This window comes from Moschus berezovskii, chromosome 21 (genome assembly GCF_049115385.1).
Source record: "Moschus berezovskii isolate FMDL1 chromosome 21, NW_MosBer_1.0, whole genome shotgun sequence".
NCBI lineage: Eukaryota > Metazoa > Chordata > Mammalia > Artiodactyla > Moschidae > Moschus > Moschus berezovskii.
This window is the reverse complement of record NC_142480.1, coordinates 51064422-51080445: the sequence shown is the minus strand read 5'-3', so window position 1 is coordinate 51080445 and position 16024 is coordinate 51064422. Positions and strand designations below refer to the sequence as shown.

General features: G+C 47.9%; 1 protein-coding gene across 5 annotated transcripts in view; it reads right to left on the bottom strand.

Annotated features, from left to right (window-relative positions):
• The window catches only part of NTRK3 (neurotrophic receptor tyrosine kinase 3), a 436755-nt gene that overhangs the window by 61075 nt on the left and 359656 nt on the right, over positions 1-16024 (bottom strand). For all 5 annotated transcript variants that reach the window (XM_088829672.1, XM_088829668.1, XM_088829669.1 and 2 more), the window contains 2 exons: positions 12253-12383; positions 2006-2178 (listed from right to left, as the gene is read on the bottom strand). In XM_088829672.1, coding sequence (XP_088685798.1) covers positions 2006-2178; positions 12253-12383 — 304 coding nt within the window. The remainder of the gene's footprint in view (positions 1-2005; positions 2179-12252; positions 12384-16024) is intronic.

Below are 16024 nucleotides of genomic sequence, written 5' to 3'. Positions count from 1 at the left end.
GTAGAGGAGGCATGACATGGGCATAGAGCAGCACTCAGGACCTCTCTTTAGCCTTGCCGGTGGGGTTGCTTAGGTCTGAAGGTACCATTGAATCAATGGGGAGGGTTTGATGGAAAAATGGAACATATCCCTTGACTTCAGGAGAATGGAAGCACAGGAAGAGGAAGATCTCAAGTACTGAGATAAGATGCTGTTTGTTTTAGAAACTATCATGGTTCACAGTTCTGATAAAATAATATTGCAATAATTTTAATCATAGCTACCATTGACTGAACACTTGTCCAGGCTTTACACAAATATAGTCATTGAATACTCATAACAATAAACATGTGAAGCAGTTATGAATAGTCCTGAATTAAGAGTTAATAACTTGTTCTAGGTTACATCACTAAGACATATCCAGGATATGAACCCAAGCCTGTCTCATGCTAAGGACTCAGTTCTTCAGGAAAGGAGTAAATTTCACCATGAAACCTAGTTTAGGAGGTTTAGAACATCCTCAGTTCAGTTCAGTTCAGTCGCTCAGTCGTGTCCGACTCTCCGCAACCCCATGAATCACAGCACGCCAGGCCTCCCTGTCCATCACCAACTCCCAGAGTTCACTCAAACTCATGTCCATCGAGTCGGTGATGCCATCCAGCCATCTCACTCTCTGTCGTCCCCTTCTCCTCCCGCCCCCAGTCCCTCCCAGCATCAGAGTCTTTTCCAGTGCAGATACTTTCAAATCCTCTAGGGCCAGTTTTGGAAACCTGGTACCTACCCTTTCCATTCCCTCTTCAAAGCACAGCACTTATTTGAATGTCCCACTTCAAGGAGATGTTCATCAGACTTAGGGGAGTGTGGTAGAGTTTACCATAACCCACACATGAGCTCTGGAAATCTCATTCTCAGCAGTAGAACTCAAAAGTTGGCTATGCAAAGGCCACACCCTAAAAGCATCCAGGGGCTGTGTTCAATGTGTTTTCTGAGACCCTGGATTGCACACACTCTCACACATGCCTGCTCCCTCCATGTCTGGGCAGTAATTGGAGACAGCAGGTGTAGGAGGCAGAGATGCTAACTCTGCTCTATTGGTGAGATGCTATCTTCTCTGAGGAAGGTAGATTTCACATCTTCCCAACCTCTACTTGTAACTCCATCCAGCACTTCTGACTGGGATTCCAGTCTCTTAGAAGCTCCATCAAGAGCCTCTCAAAATCCAGATGACCTTGCTCCAGGCTTGGGGAAACCCTTTTTACAAAAAAAAACAATCCTTATAGAACAGTGCCAGCCAGCAGGACTTTCTATTAATGGAAATGCACTGTACCACACTGTCCAATATGGTAGCCACTAGTCATATGTGGCTACTGAGTATTTGAAGTGTGGCTGGAAAGACAGAGGAATTTTTACATTTTACTTAAATTTAGTCATTGTAGATTTAAATTTAAATAGCCATATATGGCTACTGTACTGGATAGCACAGTTCTAAATTTATCTGGGGGAAAATCTGCCCTTTTTTTCAACCATCTGTCTCCCCACGAGTTTGTAACCTCGTCCTTTCTTATTCATCATCAAAAAGTCTCTGACAAGGAGGCTTTCAGGAGGTGTGGTAGGGACTAGCCTCACTTTGCAAGTGAGAACATAAGACATAAAGTCAGAAAGCTATTCAGAACATCAGGGGAAAAACTGGCCCTTTAGAATCTTAAAGTTGGAAGTTACACACTGGCAGTCCCTCTGGGCTCCCTCTTTGGAGCCATTCCAGACCTCTCCCTTCTTCTCAGTCTACCTGAGAATCGAGAAGAAGAGTGCAGGTTACTTTCCATGGCATCCTCAACTTCCCTCCCTAGAAATCAGAGGCAAAGGCCTGCATTCAGTTGCTCAGGAGGTAACGTAGAAGAACGAAAGGCTGCTTCTCATTTCTAATCCCCAGACTAAAGTGTTCAGAGGAGCAATGGGACTTCTGGCTCGAGAGAGAACCCCAGGGGTGCAGTGGGGGTGACAGGAGGGGGTGGCCGTCCTGGCGTACCTGAGGAACTTGTTCAGGTCTCCATGCTTCATGTACTCGAAGACCATGATGAGGGGGTCCCCATCACCGCACACCCCGTAGAACTTGACAATGTGCTCATGCTGCAAGTTGGTGAGCAGCTCGGCTTCCCTCTGGAAATCCTTCCGGGCTGCCAGGGTGGGATCCTTCAGGGCCTGGAAACAACATGGGACATTGGTTATCAGCAACTAGAGGGCGGGGGCTTGTCTATTTTCTTCCTGAGGAGAAAGCTGGTGCCCATCCCAAACACAATGCTGATCCCCAACAAGTAAGATCTTAATCGAACTTTAAAGACCAAGAGACTAAGTCACAAAAGCCAGGCCTGACTCCTGCTTCCTTCAGCATTTTGAACCTTACAGAAACAGAAGCCAGCTTTCTGATACCTATGTCACATCCGCCAGCTAGAAAGCCCTAGGCTTCCTCTGAGATTAGTGTGAATGACAGAGGAGGGAGGGAGCTGGGAGGTGGGATACCTGACAACCCCCATCCCCTAAGATTTCCTCGAAGAAATGGTCTCACAATTAAATTAAACAGTGGGGAAACCACTGTCCCCAATTGTTTTAACTTTGCAAATTAGCCTATACCCACAGCCCATCCGAAATCAGGCTGACAACATAATTAAGTTTCCTTACTCTTTCTATTCCTTGATTTTAGATTGTGAAGAAGTGAATATTTGTAGAGAAACAATGGGAATTCCCAGGTGGCACTAGCGGTAAAGAACCCTCCTGCCAATGCAGGAGACAGAAGAGATGTGGGTTCGATCCCTGGTGAGGCAGAGGTGGGGAGGATCCCCTGGAGGAGGGCATGGCAACCCAGTCCAGTAGTCTTGCCTGGAGAATCCCACAGACAGAGGAGCCTGTGGACTACAGTCCATGGGGTCACAGAGTCGGACACGACTGAAGCAACTTAGCACACTTGCACACACACGGACACTTTGGCTTCTAGAAAGGCATTTGCATCCTCCTTGTAGATGGAAGCATTGGGGGGTAAGGGAGACTACAGCTGTGGGAATGGCATTCAATGGGCAGAAGCCCCAGGACCCAGCCAGTACCAGGCCTGGGGCCAGCCTGGCCTACCCCGTGAAGTCCCAGGGTAGGATGGGATGGTGGGCAGCTGGTGGCCAAGGAAATGTCACACCTCGGCCCATTTTGGAGAACCCGGTATGCAGGGGAAGCACTAGACCAGGCCCCTTGCCGTGGGACCCAGGAAGATAAATGGAAGAGAAATGCTCAAAAGGGTCATCCGGGGACTTCCCTGGTGGGCCTGTGGTTAAGACTTCGACTTCCAATTCAGGGGGCGTAGGTTTGATCCCTGGTTGGGGAGTTACGATCCCACATGCCTCCTGGCCAAAAAACCAAAATATAAAATAGAAGCAATGTTGTAACAAATTCAATAAAGACTTCAAAAAAAGTTTGTCAGTGAACACGGACTTTCTAAGACCAGAAGGGAAGGGTGAGACCAGAGCACACCCAGTTCAGTTCAGTTCAGTTCAGTCGCTCAGTCGTGTCCGACTCTCTGCGACCCCATGAATCACAGCACGCCAGGCCTCCCTGTCCATCACCAACTCCCGGAGTACACTCAAACTCATGTCCACAGAGTTGGTGATGCCATCCAGCCATCTCATTCTCCGTCGTCCCCTTCTCCTCCCACCCCCAACCTTTCCCAGCATCAGAGTCTTTTCCAGTGAGTCAACTTGTCGCATGAGGTGGCCAAAGTATTGCAGTTTCAGCTTTAGCATCAGTCCCTCCAATGAACATCCAGGACTGATCTCCTTTAGAATGGACTGGTTGGATCTCCTTGCAGTATAAGGGACTCTCAAGAGTCTTCTCCAACACCACAGTTCAAAAGCATCGATTCTTCGGCGATCAGCTTTCTTCACAGTCCAACTCTCACATCCATACATGACCACGGGAAAAACCATAGCCTTGACTAGATGGACCTTGGTTGGCAAAGTAATGTCTCTGCTTTTTAATATACTATCAAGGTTGGTCATAACTTTCCTTCCAAGGAGCAAGCGTCTTTTAATTTCATGGCTGCAATCAGCATCTGCAGTGATTTTGGAGCCCAAAAAAATAAAGTCTGACACTGTTTCCACTGTTTTCCATCTATTTCCCATGAAGTGATGGGACCAGATGCCATGATCTTTGTTTTCTGAATGTTGAGCTTCAAGCCAACCTTTTCACTCTCCTCTTTCACTTTCATCAAGAGGCTTTTGAGTTCCTCTTCACTTTCTGCCATAAGGGTAGTGTCATCTGCATATCTGAGGTTATTGATATTTCTCCCAGCAATCTTGATTCCAGCTTGTGCTTCTTCCAGCCCAGCGTTCCTCATGATGTATATAAGTTAAATAAGCAAGGTGACAATATACAACCTTGACGTACACCTTTTCCTATTTGGAACCAGTCTGTTGTTCCATGTCCAGTTCTAACTGTTGCTTCCTGACCAAAATAGTCACGATAACATGATCACTGACCTAGAGCCAGACATCTTGGAATGTGAAGTCAAGTGGGCCTTAGAAAGCATCACTACTAACAAAGCTAGTGGAGGTGATGGAATTCCAGTTGAGCTATTTCAAGTCTTGAAAGATGATGCTGTGAAAGTGCTGCACTCAATATGCCAGCAGATTTGGAAAACTCAGCGCTGGCCACAGGACTGCAAGAGGTCAGTCTTCATTCCAATCCCAAAGAAAGGCAATGCCAAAGAATGCTCAAACTACCACACAATTGCACTCATCTCACACGCTAGTAAAGTCATGCTCAAAATTCTCCAAGCCAGGCTTCAGCAGTATGTAAACCGTGAACTCCCAGATGTTCAAGCAGGTTTTAGAAAAGGCAGAGGCACCAGAGATCAAATTGCCAACATCCGCTGGATCATGGAGAAAGCAAGAGAGTTTCAGAAAAACATCTATTTCTGCTTCATTGACTATGCCAAAGCCTTTGACTGTGTCGATCACAATAAACTGTGGAAAATTCTGAAAGAGATGGGAATACCAGACCACCTGACCTGCCTCTTGAGCACACCCAAGGGACCTTTAATGGGGCACTGCCCTGGGAGTGCAGCCATGCTGGCCATGGAAGCTGATGAACTATGAAGGGGAGGGTCATTCCTGCGAGAGGAGCCGCCTGCGCAGGTGTGTTCACATGTGCCTTCAGCCATCCTTCCCCTCCCCATGAGTCAGAAGGCAAATGGAGCCAAAAGTCCACTTGCTTACATTGACAAAGTTTAGTAATCCCAAGAGACAGGACACGAGGCAATGAAGGAATGGGTGTGCACCTCACATGTCATTTTCAGGGTAGTGAGAATCTAACAGGAGATTGGTTTTCATTCCCTCTGCCAGTTTCTGGCCTTTTCTGGTTATTTAGGCAGACTAAGTTCCTCCATAGATGATGCTACTATTGAAAAACCTCCCTAGCCAGATATCTTTTTCTTGCCACAGCAACCCCCATTAGCTGAAATCCACAGGGGTGCCTTGGCTTACAGCGCTGCTGGAAGGTGAATGTGCAAAAATTGTATCAAGGGGGCCTATCAAACCTCCATCAGTCATTAGCATACATTACAGATGATGGGCTCACAGCTTTAAAAGGGCCCTAGACATCATCATTGGTTTCCACCTGCTCACTTCTGGTGTTGGAAAAACTGATGCTCCATCCTGTTTGGGGATCAGCACACATTCACACATCTTAAATGACAGAAGCTAAGAGTTTAACTAGACCACAGTGATCTCTTGGTGCTGGGCTTTTTTGATGTCTCAAAGTTCAATGGCAATGCCTCTAGGGCCATGGTCTCTCAGCCAGAGATCAAGGCCCAGTCTAATGTCAACAAGCCCCATTCTTCCTTCTTTTCAACACTTGGAGTTTTCACCAAAAATCTGTTGGAATAAATGATCCTAATGCTGACCAAAGTGTTGGAAGTCACTTCATACAGCTTTCCAATTTTATAGGTGAGAAAACTGAGGTCCAGTACAGGGAAGTGATTTGCCAAAGATCATTCGAGAAGTAATAGCTTGAGTATGAAGTCCCAGATACATTCCTGTCCAGCTTACCTGTTTGAGTTTATTTATCAGATCAGTTAAGTCAATGGGCAGGTCCCCAGGGGAATGGTGGGCTGCTGCTAAGTCACTTCAGTCGTGTCCGACTCTGTGCGACCCCATAGACTGAAGCCCACCAGGCTCCCCCGTCCCTGGGATTCTCCAGGCAAGAACACTGGAGTGGGTTGCCATTTCCTTCTCCAGGAATGGTGGGCACAGAAGTTAAAAGATGTGAAAGGGCAGAAGAGAGGATCAGGAAAGGTGAAGAGTGTGGGCTGCCAGCAGAATGAAGGGGTCTGACAAGGATGCCAGGCTTAGAGGGCGGGCCAAGGTCAAAGGGGAGCGGGAGGGCCTCTGGTCCATTGCTGATTTTTACCAGCTCTTATCTCATGTGCTTTCTGTTTCACCTCTGGCTGTCTTCTCAGAAAAGCTGCCTGATACTAAAGGCATCGGTTGCCTTGGGTTCACATCCAACCAGAACAAAGATGTGTGCAAAGCCTTTTTGGTACAGAAGAAGGCCGAGGGTCATGGTGACAGGAAACCTCTCTCGGTGACCCAGGTCCTGAGCGGCATGAGCTGCGGTGTGGGTGTGTATAGGATGACTGCCGGTGATTTATTTATTTTCATGAAGCATAGGAAGAGGGGGGAAAAGGAGCCCAGCATGGGTGGGCTGGGAGAATACGAAGATTTATGTGAACCCTGGATTTATGAGAGGGAAAAGCAGATCAAATTTGGGGCCAGCCAAATGGCCACTCTCCATCTCTGTAAATCATTCTCTCGCACAGTCCGGATGCCATTGGCAGCCATTGGATATTTCCGTTCTCAGCTCTCGAGCAGTGCCCGCCAGCATCCCTAAGGCCGGCGCCCTACACTGCAGGGCAGATAGGAGTTACACATTTAGGAGATGGGGCACAAAGCAACCACTGTCCCTCTGAAGTCTTCCTGCACCTCTTCTTCTGCCAGTTCTTTCTCCACCTTGAGGCTGGGCTTTCCAGCTCTCCCAGATTAAACCTGAAGTTCCTGTGTAATTGGCAAGGGGTCTGTTTTGGCAACTGGAGTCCAGAGCTGCAAGTGGCCCAGGTCCCCAGGGGTTGACGCAATTGGGAAAGAGATGCCAGGAGAGGAATCTTGAGGAGGAAAATTGGTTCAGAGACTCTCGTGTGCCTCTGAGCATCTTCTTCAAAGCTGGGAAACTTCATGATGGGTCACTCACCAGCCAGGGGCATGGGAGGGAGCAGGGGTTCCTTGCCGCTGCCAACTGTTGGTTCAGGGAGACGGGGTTGCCAAGGAGTCCCTGAAGCCAGGCAGGTGGCTGGCTAGACCCTTCCTGTAGTAGCCACAGTGCAATGAGAAGATCTGGAATTTTCCCTTCCTATCTCCTTCATCCCCCGCACCAAATCTGAAGACATTCCTTTTCCAATCTCCCATCTATGCACATCAAGTCTCCTGTTCACTCCTAGCTCTGGCTATCAGTGGGGCTGTTAGTTGGACAGGAGGGAAGGATCTAGATGGCCAGAACATTCAAAGTTCTCAACACTTCCCAATACCTTCAGAGTCACTTCACATCATCTTTTCCAGTCCAGGGGTTTTGCTACTTTCCATTTCCTTTTTCTTTTGTTAGAGTGGAGATATTTCAATTTCAAATTTTTTTAATATACTGAAACACATTTTATTACATGTGAAGAGCTACACATATCCCTAGACACTAGAGCTTAGTTTTACTTATTTTTTTAATTTTAAATAAGTGAAATCACGCATGTATCTATGCATATATAATATATTTCTGTATCTGTGTTTTTTCATTCAACATTGATTTTGAGATTCTTCCAAGCTGTCACATGTAGCTATAGTTCATTCATTTTCCTTGTTGAAGAGTTTCCCACTGAAAGAATATACCACATTTATTTATCCGTGCTGCTACTGATGGACACTGGGGTTGTTTCCAGCTTTGGGCTGCTGTACAGAATGCTTATGAACATTCTTAAACCTATCTCTCCATAGATAAATAGGCAATTAGATAGAGAGAGGTGAGATAAAGAGATCAACAGATACAGATGGTAGATATATACACAGGTAGGTAAGCAGAGAGACTAGATAAATAGATTAGATAGATGCATACGCTGGATAGATAGATAGATACAGGTGAGGCAGATTGACAGACACATAGGTAGTTATGTGGACAGACAGACAGATCACCTGTCAGGTCTAGACCTAGAGTGCAAATGCTGGGTCACACAGATGCTAATGTTCCAAAATACCAAACTGTTTCTCAAAACAATCAGGCCACTTCATACTTTCAGTAGAGTATGAAGTCTGCAATTGCTCCATATCCTTGTCGGCACTTTGTTTTGTCACTGCTACAGAGCCATTCTGCTTCACGTCCCGAGGTATCTCATTCTGGTTCAATTTGCATTTTTCTGATGATGAATAATGCTGGACACCTTTCTCATATTCTTATCAGCTATTTGTCAGAGGAAACTCTTTTGAGCAAGTCTATCGCTTGTCAAATAACTATTTAAGGGTGGCACCACCTATTCAAAAATATCAGAAATTTAAAACGCGTCTAATGGTTTTTCCCGTGGTCATGTATGGATGTGAGAGTTGGACTGTGAAGAAAGCTGATCGCCGAAGAATTGATGCTTTTGAACTGTGGTGCTGGAGAAGACTCTTGAGAGTCCCTTGGACTGCAAGGATACAATCAGTCCATTCTAAAGGAGATCAATCCTGGGTGTTCATTGGAAGGACTGATGCTAAAGTGGAAACTTCAATACTTTGGCCACCTCATGCGATGAGTTGACTCACTGGAAAAGACTCTGATGCTGGGAGGGATTGGGGGCGGGAGGAGATGGGGACGACAGAGAGTGAGATGGCTGGATGGCATCACCGACTCGATGGACATGAGTTTGAGTGAACTCCAGGAGTTGGTGATGGACAGGGAGGCCTGGTGTCCTGTGATTCATGGGGTCGCGGAGAGTCGGACACGACTGAGCAACTGAACTGAACTGAACTGAACTGAATGTCACTCTGACACCACAGTTATATACAAATCACACTGCTCTGTTCTGCTCTGTTTCTTTCATGGGTATTCTCTTGTTGTCTCCCCAGCAGTCTTCAGAACAGAGACGTGGATTTCTGTTATTTGTTTCCACCATAGCAAGTGCTGGGCAAAAAAAAAAATCTTGCTTTAAAAACCACAATTGTGGGAAAACTTAATTTGGGGTTGTTCTTGGATATGTTCTCTGGAAGTCCACAATTACTCTGCCTCAACCTGAGAACAGACTCAATGGGAAGGAGTCTGGAGAAAGGAGTAAAATCTAGAGAGGATGAGAAGCAGGAAACACCATTTCCTGGCTGTTCTCCAGAGAAAATGAGCGTCTTCTCCAGGGGCTGGGCTCTGGGCAGCTCCATCAGGCGGCAAATGGCATAAAATCCCAGAACATTCATCTCCTCAAGGTTCCCAGACCCAAGGAGGAAAGGAAACTGTTTTAAAAGGGTGAAAACAGAAACACATTTTCTGCATTACCCAGTCTGGGCACTGCCCTTTAATGCCACAACACTCAGTGGGAAACGCTTCCCAGGGTTGACAACATCATTTCATTTCCTGCTCTAAGCTCAAAATTGTTCAATTTCATTCACCAGTCCCCAGACGGATGCTGGAACACCCAGTAGAGGAGTGTCATCCTATAAATTAAAAATTTTAGGGCAGGGTAGATTCTAAGTGTAGGGACAAGTCCACACTCCTGGTCCAAGCAATTTAAAGATACCCTTGCTCCTCTGACTACCCCACATCTATGGAGACACACTGAGCAAGTTTATTCGTAAGAGAGCCAGCAATAATAGGCGTTAGCCTTTTATGGGACAATACGCTAGTTCCTTATTTATTTTCTAGAGCAGAGGTCGACAGACAATATCCATTCTTATAAAAAATGAAAATGCATTGGAAGACAGTCACCACCCCCATTTATTTATGTATGGTTTAGGCTGCTTTCCCACTACATGGGCAGAATTGAGTAGCTGTAAGGAAGTGCCTACAGTCCTCAAAGCCTACAAATTTTACTATCTGGCTTTCAGAGAAGAAGTTCAACAATCCCTGTTCTAGATGGTCAATGCAAGCTTGGCAGGTCATATGTTACATGTCTAAGCACACTTGGCTACTATCAACATCAAGAATAATGATGTTGGGACTTCCCAGGTAGTCCAGTGGTTAGAACTCTGCACTTCCACTGCAGGGGGCTCAGGTTCCATCCCTGGTCAGGGAACTAAAATCGCACCTTCCGCATGGTCAAAAAATAAATAATAAGTAAATGAACAAAGGGCTTCCCTGGTGGCTCAGTGCTAAAGAATCCGCCTGAATGCAAGAGATTGGGTTTGATCCCTGGGTTGGGAAGATTCCCTGGAGGAGGAAATGGAAACCCACTCCTGCATTCTAGCCTGGAAAATCTCATGGACAGAAGAGCCTGGAGGGCTACAGTCCATAGGATCGAGAAAGAGTCAGATATGACCTAGGGACTAAACAACAAAATGAACAAAAGAACATTAAAAACAAAGTATAAACATGTTGACAAAAACAAATAGCAATGACTCATTCCTAACATTTACTATATCCCAAGCAGTATACGAAACATTTTTCATGTTATATAATTTAATTACTGAAATTGTAAAGAAGAGCTATTATATTGCCTGTTAATCAATCCTGAATATTCATTGGAAGGACTGATGCTGAAACTGAAGCTCCGATACTTTGGCCAACTAATGCAAAGAGCTGACTCATTAGAAAAGACCCTGATGCTGCGAAAGACTGAAGGCAGGAGGAGAAGGGAACGACAGAGGATGAGATGGATGGACATGAGTTTGAGCAGCTCCAAGAGTTGGTGATGGACAGGGAGGCCTGGCGTGCTGCAGTCCATGGGGTTGCAAAGAGTCAGACATGACTGAACAACTAAAGTGAACTGATTATACAGATAATGAAACTGAGGCTCAAAGAGATTAAACATCAAGGTCACACTGCTAATCAGTAATGGCTAGATGCCCACCCAGGCCTCTGATTCCCATTCTATGCCTGTAGCCCACTCATCACTGTCTGCATCTACGGAGGGCACTTACCCTCTGCAGACACACCAGACTATGAATACGGAGATCCCCAAAGCCACAGAAACATTCCGCTTCCATCAAGAGTGACTCAGTCAGAGCCCTCAGTGTTAAAGAGGGACCTTTTGAGGCCCTTGTGAGAGTCCTTGTGGGGCGGGTATCTCCAGCTCCCGGTCCTCTGTCCCTGAAGCAGAATTCACTCCAGCCTCAGAGGCCTGCTCACCACACCCACCCCCGCAGAGCTCACTCCATGCTCCAGAGCAGGGCTCCCCAGACCCGCGGGTGCCTCAGCGAGGCTACTTGATTTTTGTCTGTGTCAATTGGGTTCAAAGATTTGTCCAACACTGACTGACAGAAGCTGGAGCAAGGGTGGGGGAGGGTAACTGGCAGTAGCAAAGTCCTTTCCCTACTGCCCCAGGCTATTCGGCTCCAGCTGCAAATCTGCACAGCTGGCTCGGCCACACAAAATCCCTGCGGTTCCTGGACCTAAGTAAGCAGCTGCCAGGAGGAGACAGTAGCCCTCAGGCATGCTGTCCCCTGGGGGCTGAACCTGGATCCCATAGAGGTAGCTAAGCATGTCTGCCAACCTCACCCATTCTCCTCCCTAGGCTCAGTACCTGACCCCTCCACCAGCCCACCTCCTATTCCCTGTGAAGTTTGCTGCTGTGAGCAGTGGCTCTCGGGGCCTCCATGAGCAACCCACCCTTAACGCAACTGTTTTCGGGAGAAATGATCAGATGACTTTCTGGGCATGGACAGGACATCCTGTAAAGTCCCTGAGAAGGAAAAAGGGTCAGCAGGGGACAGGGGTGAGCCTAGGGCCTCCAGAATAAAACCAGGGTCCATCGTGGGCATCACTTATCCCTCCAGCTGCACCTCGGGCACAGCCCTCCATTGTGTGTCACAGTTTGTGACCTCTGAAGCCAAAGGGTCCACAGGAAACTTCATGGACCTTGGAGCAAGTGCATCTGATTACATTACTTTATACCATCTTGATTGCATCTGATAATGTTCATTGATACTATCTTCCAGAATGGAGCCTCTCTTTCCCACCCCCATGGCCGACAGCCACACCCCTCTTCCTTCCTGGGGCCCACGTGCCTCTGAGCATTACCTTCACAGCCACGAGCATCTTGTCCTTGGTGGGGCTGAGGTTGTAGCATTCGGCCAGGAAGACCTTTCCAAAGGCTCCCTCACCCAGCTCTCGCTTCAGCACGATGTCTCTCCTTTTAATGTGCTGCACGTCTGCGGGAGGGGACAGAGGAGAGCAGCCAGGTCAGTCTCGGGTGCTCGTTCTCTCCTTGGAGGCTCAGGGGTCTGGGGAGAACAGGGGTCCAGGGCAGGGAACTCCGCCTTGGAGGCCGCAGCGGGGCCTGATGAGCTCCAGCATCTCACCTTGGCTGTGAAAATGGGCAACAGGCAGTGATTTGAGTCTTACCTAGAATCGAATCTCAACTCTAGCTGACTAGCCCCGAAGCTCTCTAAATCGTAGCTGCCTCGGCTGGAAACCAGAGTCAATAGTCTTTAATACCCAGGATTCAGGCATAACCGGCTATAAGTACTGAGCACAGGAGTCCTCTGGGCATCGCATGGGTCCTGACTCAAGTGGGCACCTCTAATAAACTCTCAGGTGATGTCTGCATGCTGTGGGTCCATGAGCTGCTGAGGGTCCATGAGCTGCTCTGGGTGACCAAAAATCGGGTTTGAACCCTGGTTCCTCCTCCCTGAGGGTTTTGGAGCTTGGGAAAGTTATTTCAGTCCAGAGCCTCAATGTCCTCACCTGTGAACTGGAATGAACACCAATACCTTCCTTTCCGAATTCTTGGGAAGATTATATGAGATAATTCATATGAGGGGTTTAGCCCAGGGTCTTGGTACACTCACACACACACACACACACACACACACTCACACTCACACAGGCACACCACGCTGGCTCTTATTATAATGTCTATAACGCTCCTATAGCAAAGTGTCTGGTTCACGACAGAATCCACAAAGTGGAAGTTAAAATTATCTGGGGGAAGCCTCTACATGAGACTCCCTCTCCCCTGAGAGACAGAAAAAAAAAAAGAAACCAATGAAATAAGAAAATGAAGTCCAGAGACCTCCCCAGAACCAGGGTCTGTGCAGAGAGAGAGAAGGACTGCTACGATCTTGGCTAATTTAGCAACCTAATTAAAGTCTGTCAGCCAGGAGGAAGCAGAGCTGTGACCTCAGCCCTCCCACCTATTTGGAAAGAATGCTTCGAAGGAATCGTACAAGAAGTGGGCTGGCGTCAGGGGGAGCCAGCCGGAGATTACTCACCGACCTTTCCACTCATCTTTCAACAGGCAGAAGCCCATTAAATACCTGCATTCACTTTACGAAGAGCATTGCAGAGCCAGGAAAGAGCGTTGTCTCAAATGACCTCGTCAGAAAAATGAACACTGAAGACAGAGGACCAGGGCAGACTGTCCCCCAGGGCGAGGGGACACAGGACAAGGACAGAGGGATGTGGTTCCCAGGGCCTTGGTTAGCATTTTGCTTAGCAGGGGCAGGAGGGGCGATTCTTGTTTTAACAGATTACACAATTTTTTTTTTTTTCCTATCAGAATTCTTGGTAGACCTGCTGTGTCCCAGATGACCTGCCCTCCGGGATTTGTGGGAGGAAGCATTTACAGAGCATTTTCTTTCCTCTCAGCAAGACATACTTGCAGGCTCCCGGGCCATGGGGTGGCTGGGGAGCTACCACATGCTGTGGGGCTTTGTCCCCATCTTTACAGAAAGGGAATTGAAAATCGGTTCCCTTTTCACACCCTTTGCTGCTATTTCCCAGCCTCTGAGGGATGGGATATTTTGGTCTTGAAGGGGAAGGCTAAGGGTCTCCCACCAAGAGAAAATGAGAGGTCAGGACCTCTCCAGGGAGACCATCTGCTCATCGCTGCACAATCATTCCCAGGTAACTACTGATGACACACAGGTCCCAAAAGATGAGCGTTCTGGTGGGGCCTAAGAGTGGAGATAGGGGTGGTAACAGGATGGTAGCTTCCTAAGGCCATGCCTGCACTCTGCACCTCTGAACCCACAGGGATCAGTCAGGAATAGGAAGTCCAGGGGCACCTGGATCAAGACCTGGCTCCTCCCCCACTATGGGCTTGCCCACCTCACAAAACATCTTGAGTCTCAGTTTCCTCATCTGTAGAATGGGTGAGGAGTATCATATAACCCAAGTTCCACTTACCTGGTACAGTAGCTATTATATGTAAAGGTGTGTAAACCTTCAAGTCCTCTGAAACCATGTGTGTTTTGGTGTTTTCATCTTTACTGATGAAGGGAGAATGAGGGCCAAGTCAGGAATTGCCAGCTGGTGGTTGAAATGGGGCTTGAATCCAGAACACCAGGACAGGTAAGAGTGGCAAGGCCTTTCATGGAAAAGCCCTCTTTGGCCCCAGACCACTCCCCAAACCCCTCCCCAACCCCAGCATCCAACAACATTGCAACAGGATGAAAATAAAATCACCTAGATGTCTTATGATGGAGAAGGCAAGGGCAAGCCACTCCAGTACTCTTGCCTAGAAAATCCCATGGACAGAGGAGCCTGGTAGGCTGCAGTCTATGGGGTCGCTACGAGTCAGACATGACTGAGCGACTTCACTTTCACTTTTCACTTTCACACATTGGAGAAGGAAATGGCAACCCACTCCAGTGTTCTTGCCTGGAGAATCCCAGGGACGGGGGAGCCTGGTGGGCTGCCGTCTATGGGGTCACACAGAGTCGGACACGACTGAAGTGACTTAGCAGCAGCAGCAGCAGATGTCTTATGAAAACTGATCACTCAGCCCTTCTGCCTGAGATTCCTATTCAGGAGGTCTAGGCTGAGGCCTGAGAATTTGCCTTCTCTAACAAATTCCCAAGGTGATGTTGGTACTGCTGGCCCAGGACACCTCCTTGAGAACTAGCAGAATAGGTTGATGTGAGTGGGGATCAACCTATTCAGCCAGCTGATGACTGATGCTCACCTTAACAGACTGGCCTCAGCAAGTTCCACACCCGCAGATATGAGTCAGGCATCACCACTCCCAGGAGGAGGCCTGCAATCCTGGACTTCCCTGCATGGCCCCATCAGCCCCGCTTCAGAGCTTCCAGCCCTCATCCTCACAATGGAGACCACGACTCTCCAGACTCCTTACGTTCTGGACACTTCTCTCCAGCGGCAGGGCTGCAGCATACACCGTGTGCGCAGTTACCCAGTCACACTGAGCTGGGGGTTGGCAGCTGCCTCAGGGCTCTTGCGCATGCTGAGTCACTTCAGTTGTGTCTGACTCTTTGTGATCCCATGGACTGCAGCCCGCCAAGCTCCTCTGTCCATGGGATTTCCCAGGTGAGAATACTAGAGTGGGTTGCCATTTCCTTCTCCAGGGGATCTTCCCAAGCCAGGGATCCAACTTGTATCTCTTTCGTTTCTTGAACTGCAGGTGGATTCTTGACCACTAGCACCATCTGGTAAGCCCACAGTATATACTGGGCTAGCCAAAAAGTTCATTTGCATTTTTCCATTAGATATTACAGAAAACTCAAAAAAACCATTTGGACAACCATATATTCCTGGGTCCTTAAGTCCAACTTTGAGCTGGGTGCTCTCACCAGCTCCCCACTCTCCTCCCCAGCTTCTGACTCTCGGCCACAGTGAGTCCAGAATGAGAAGGGAGAATGTCTATGGAGCAGGGCCCCATTTTCCAGCTTCTGAGCCTGAGTCACGTCTCAGAACCCTCCATCTCCTCTCCTTCCCTCGGCAGCAAGAATCACAAGCCTTGGAAGATTCAGACAAGTCTTGTGGCAGCAGCTTAGAGGGGGGCCTTTTCTCAATGCTCCCTCCAAATCGCAGGAGTTAAGTGGCCAGGCTT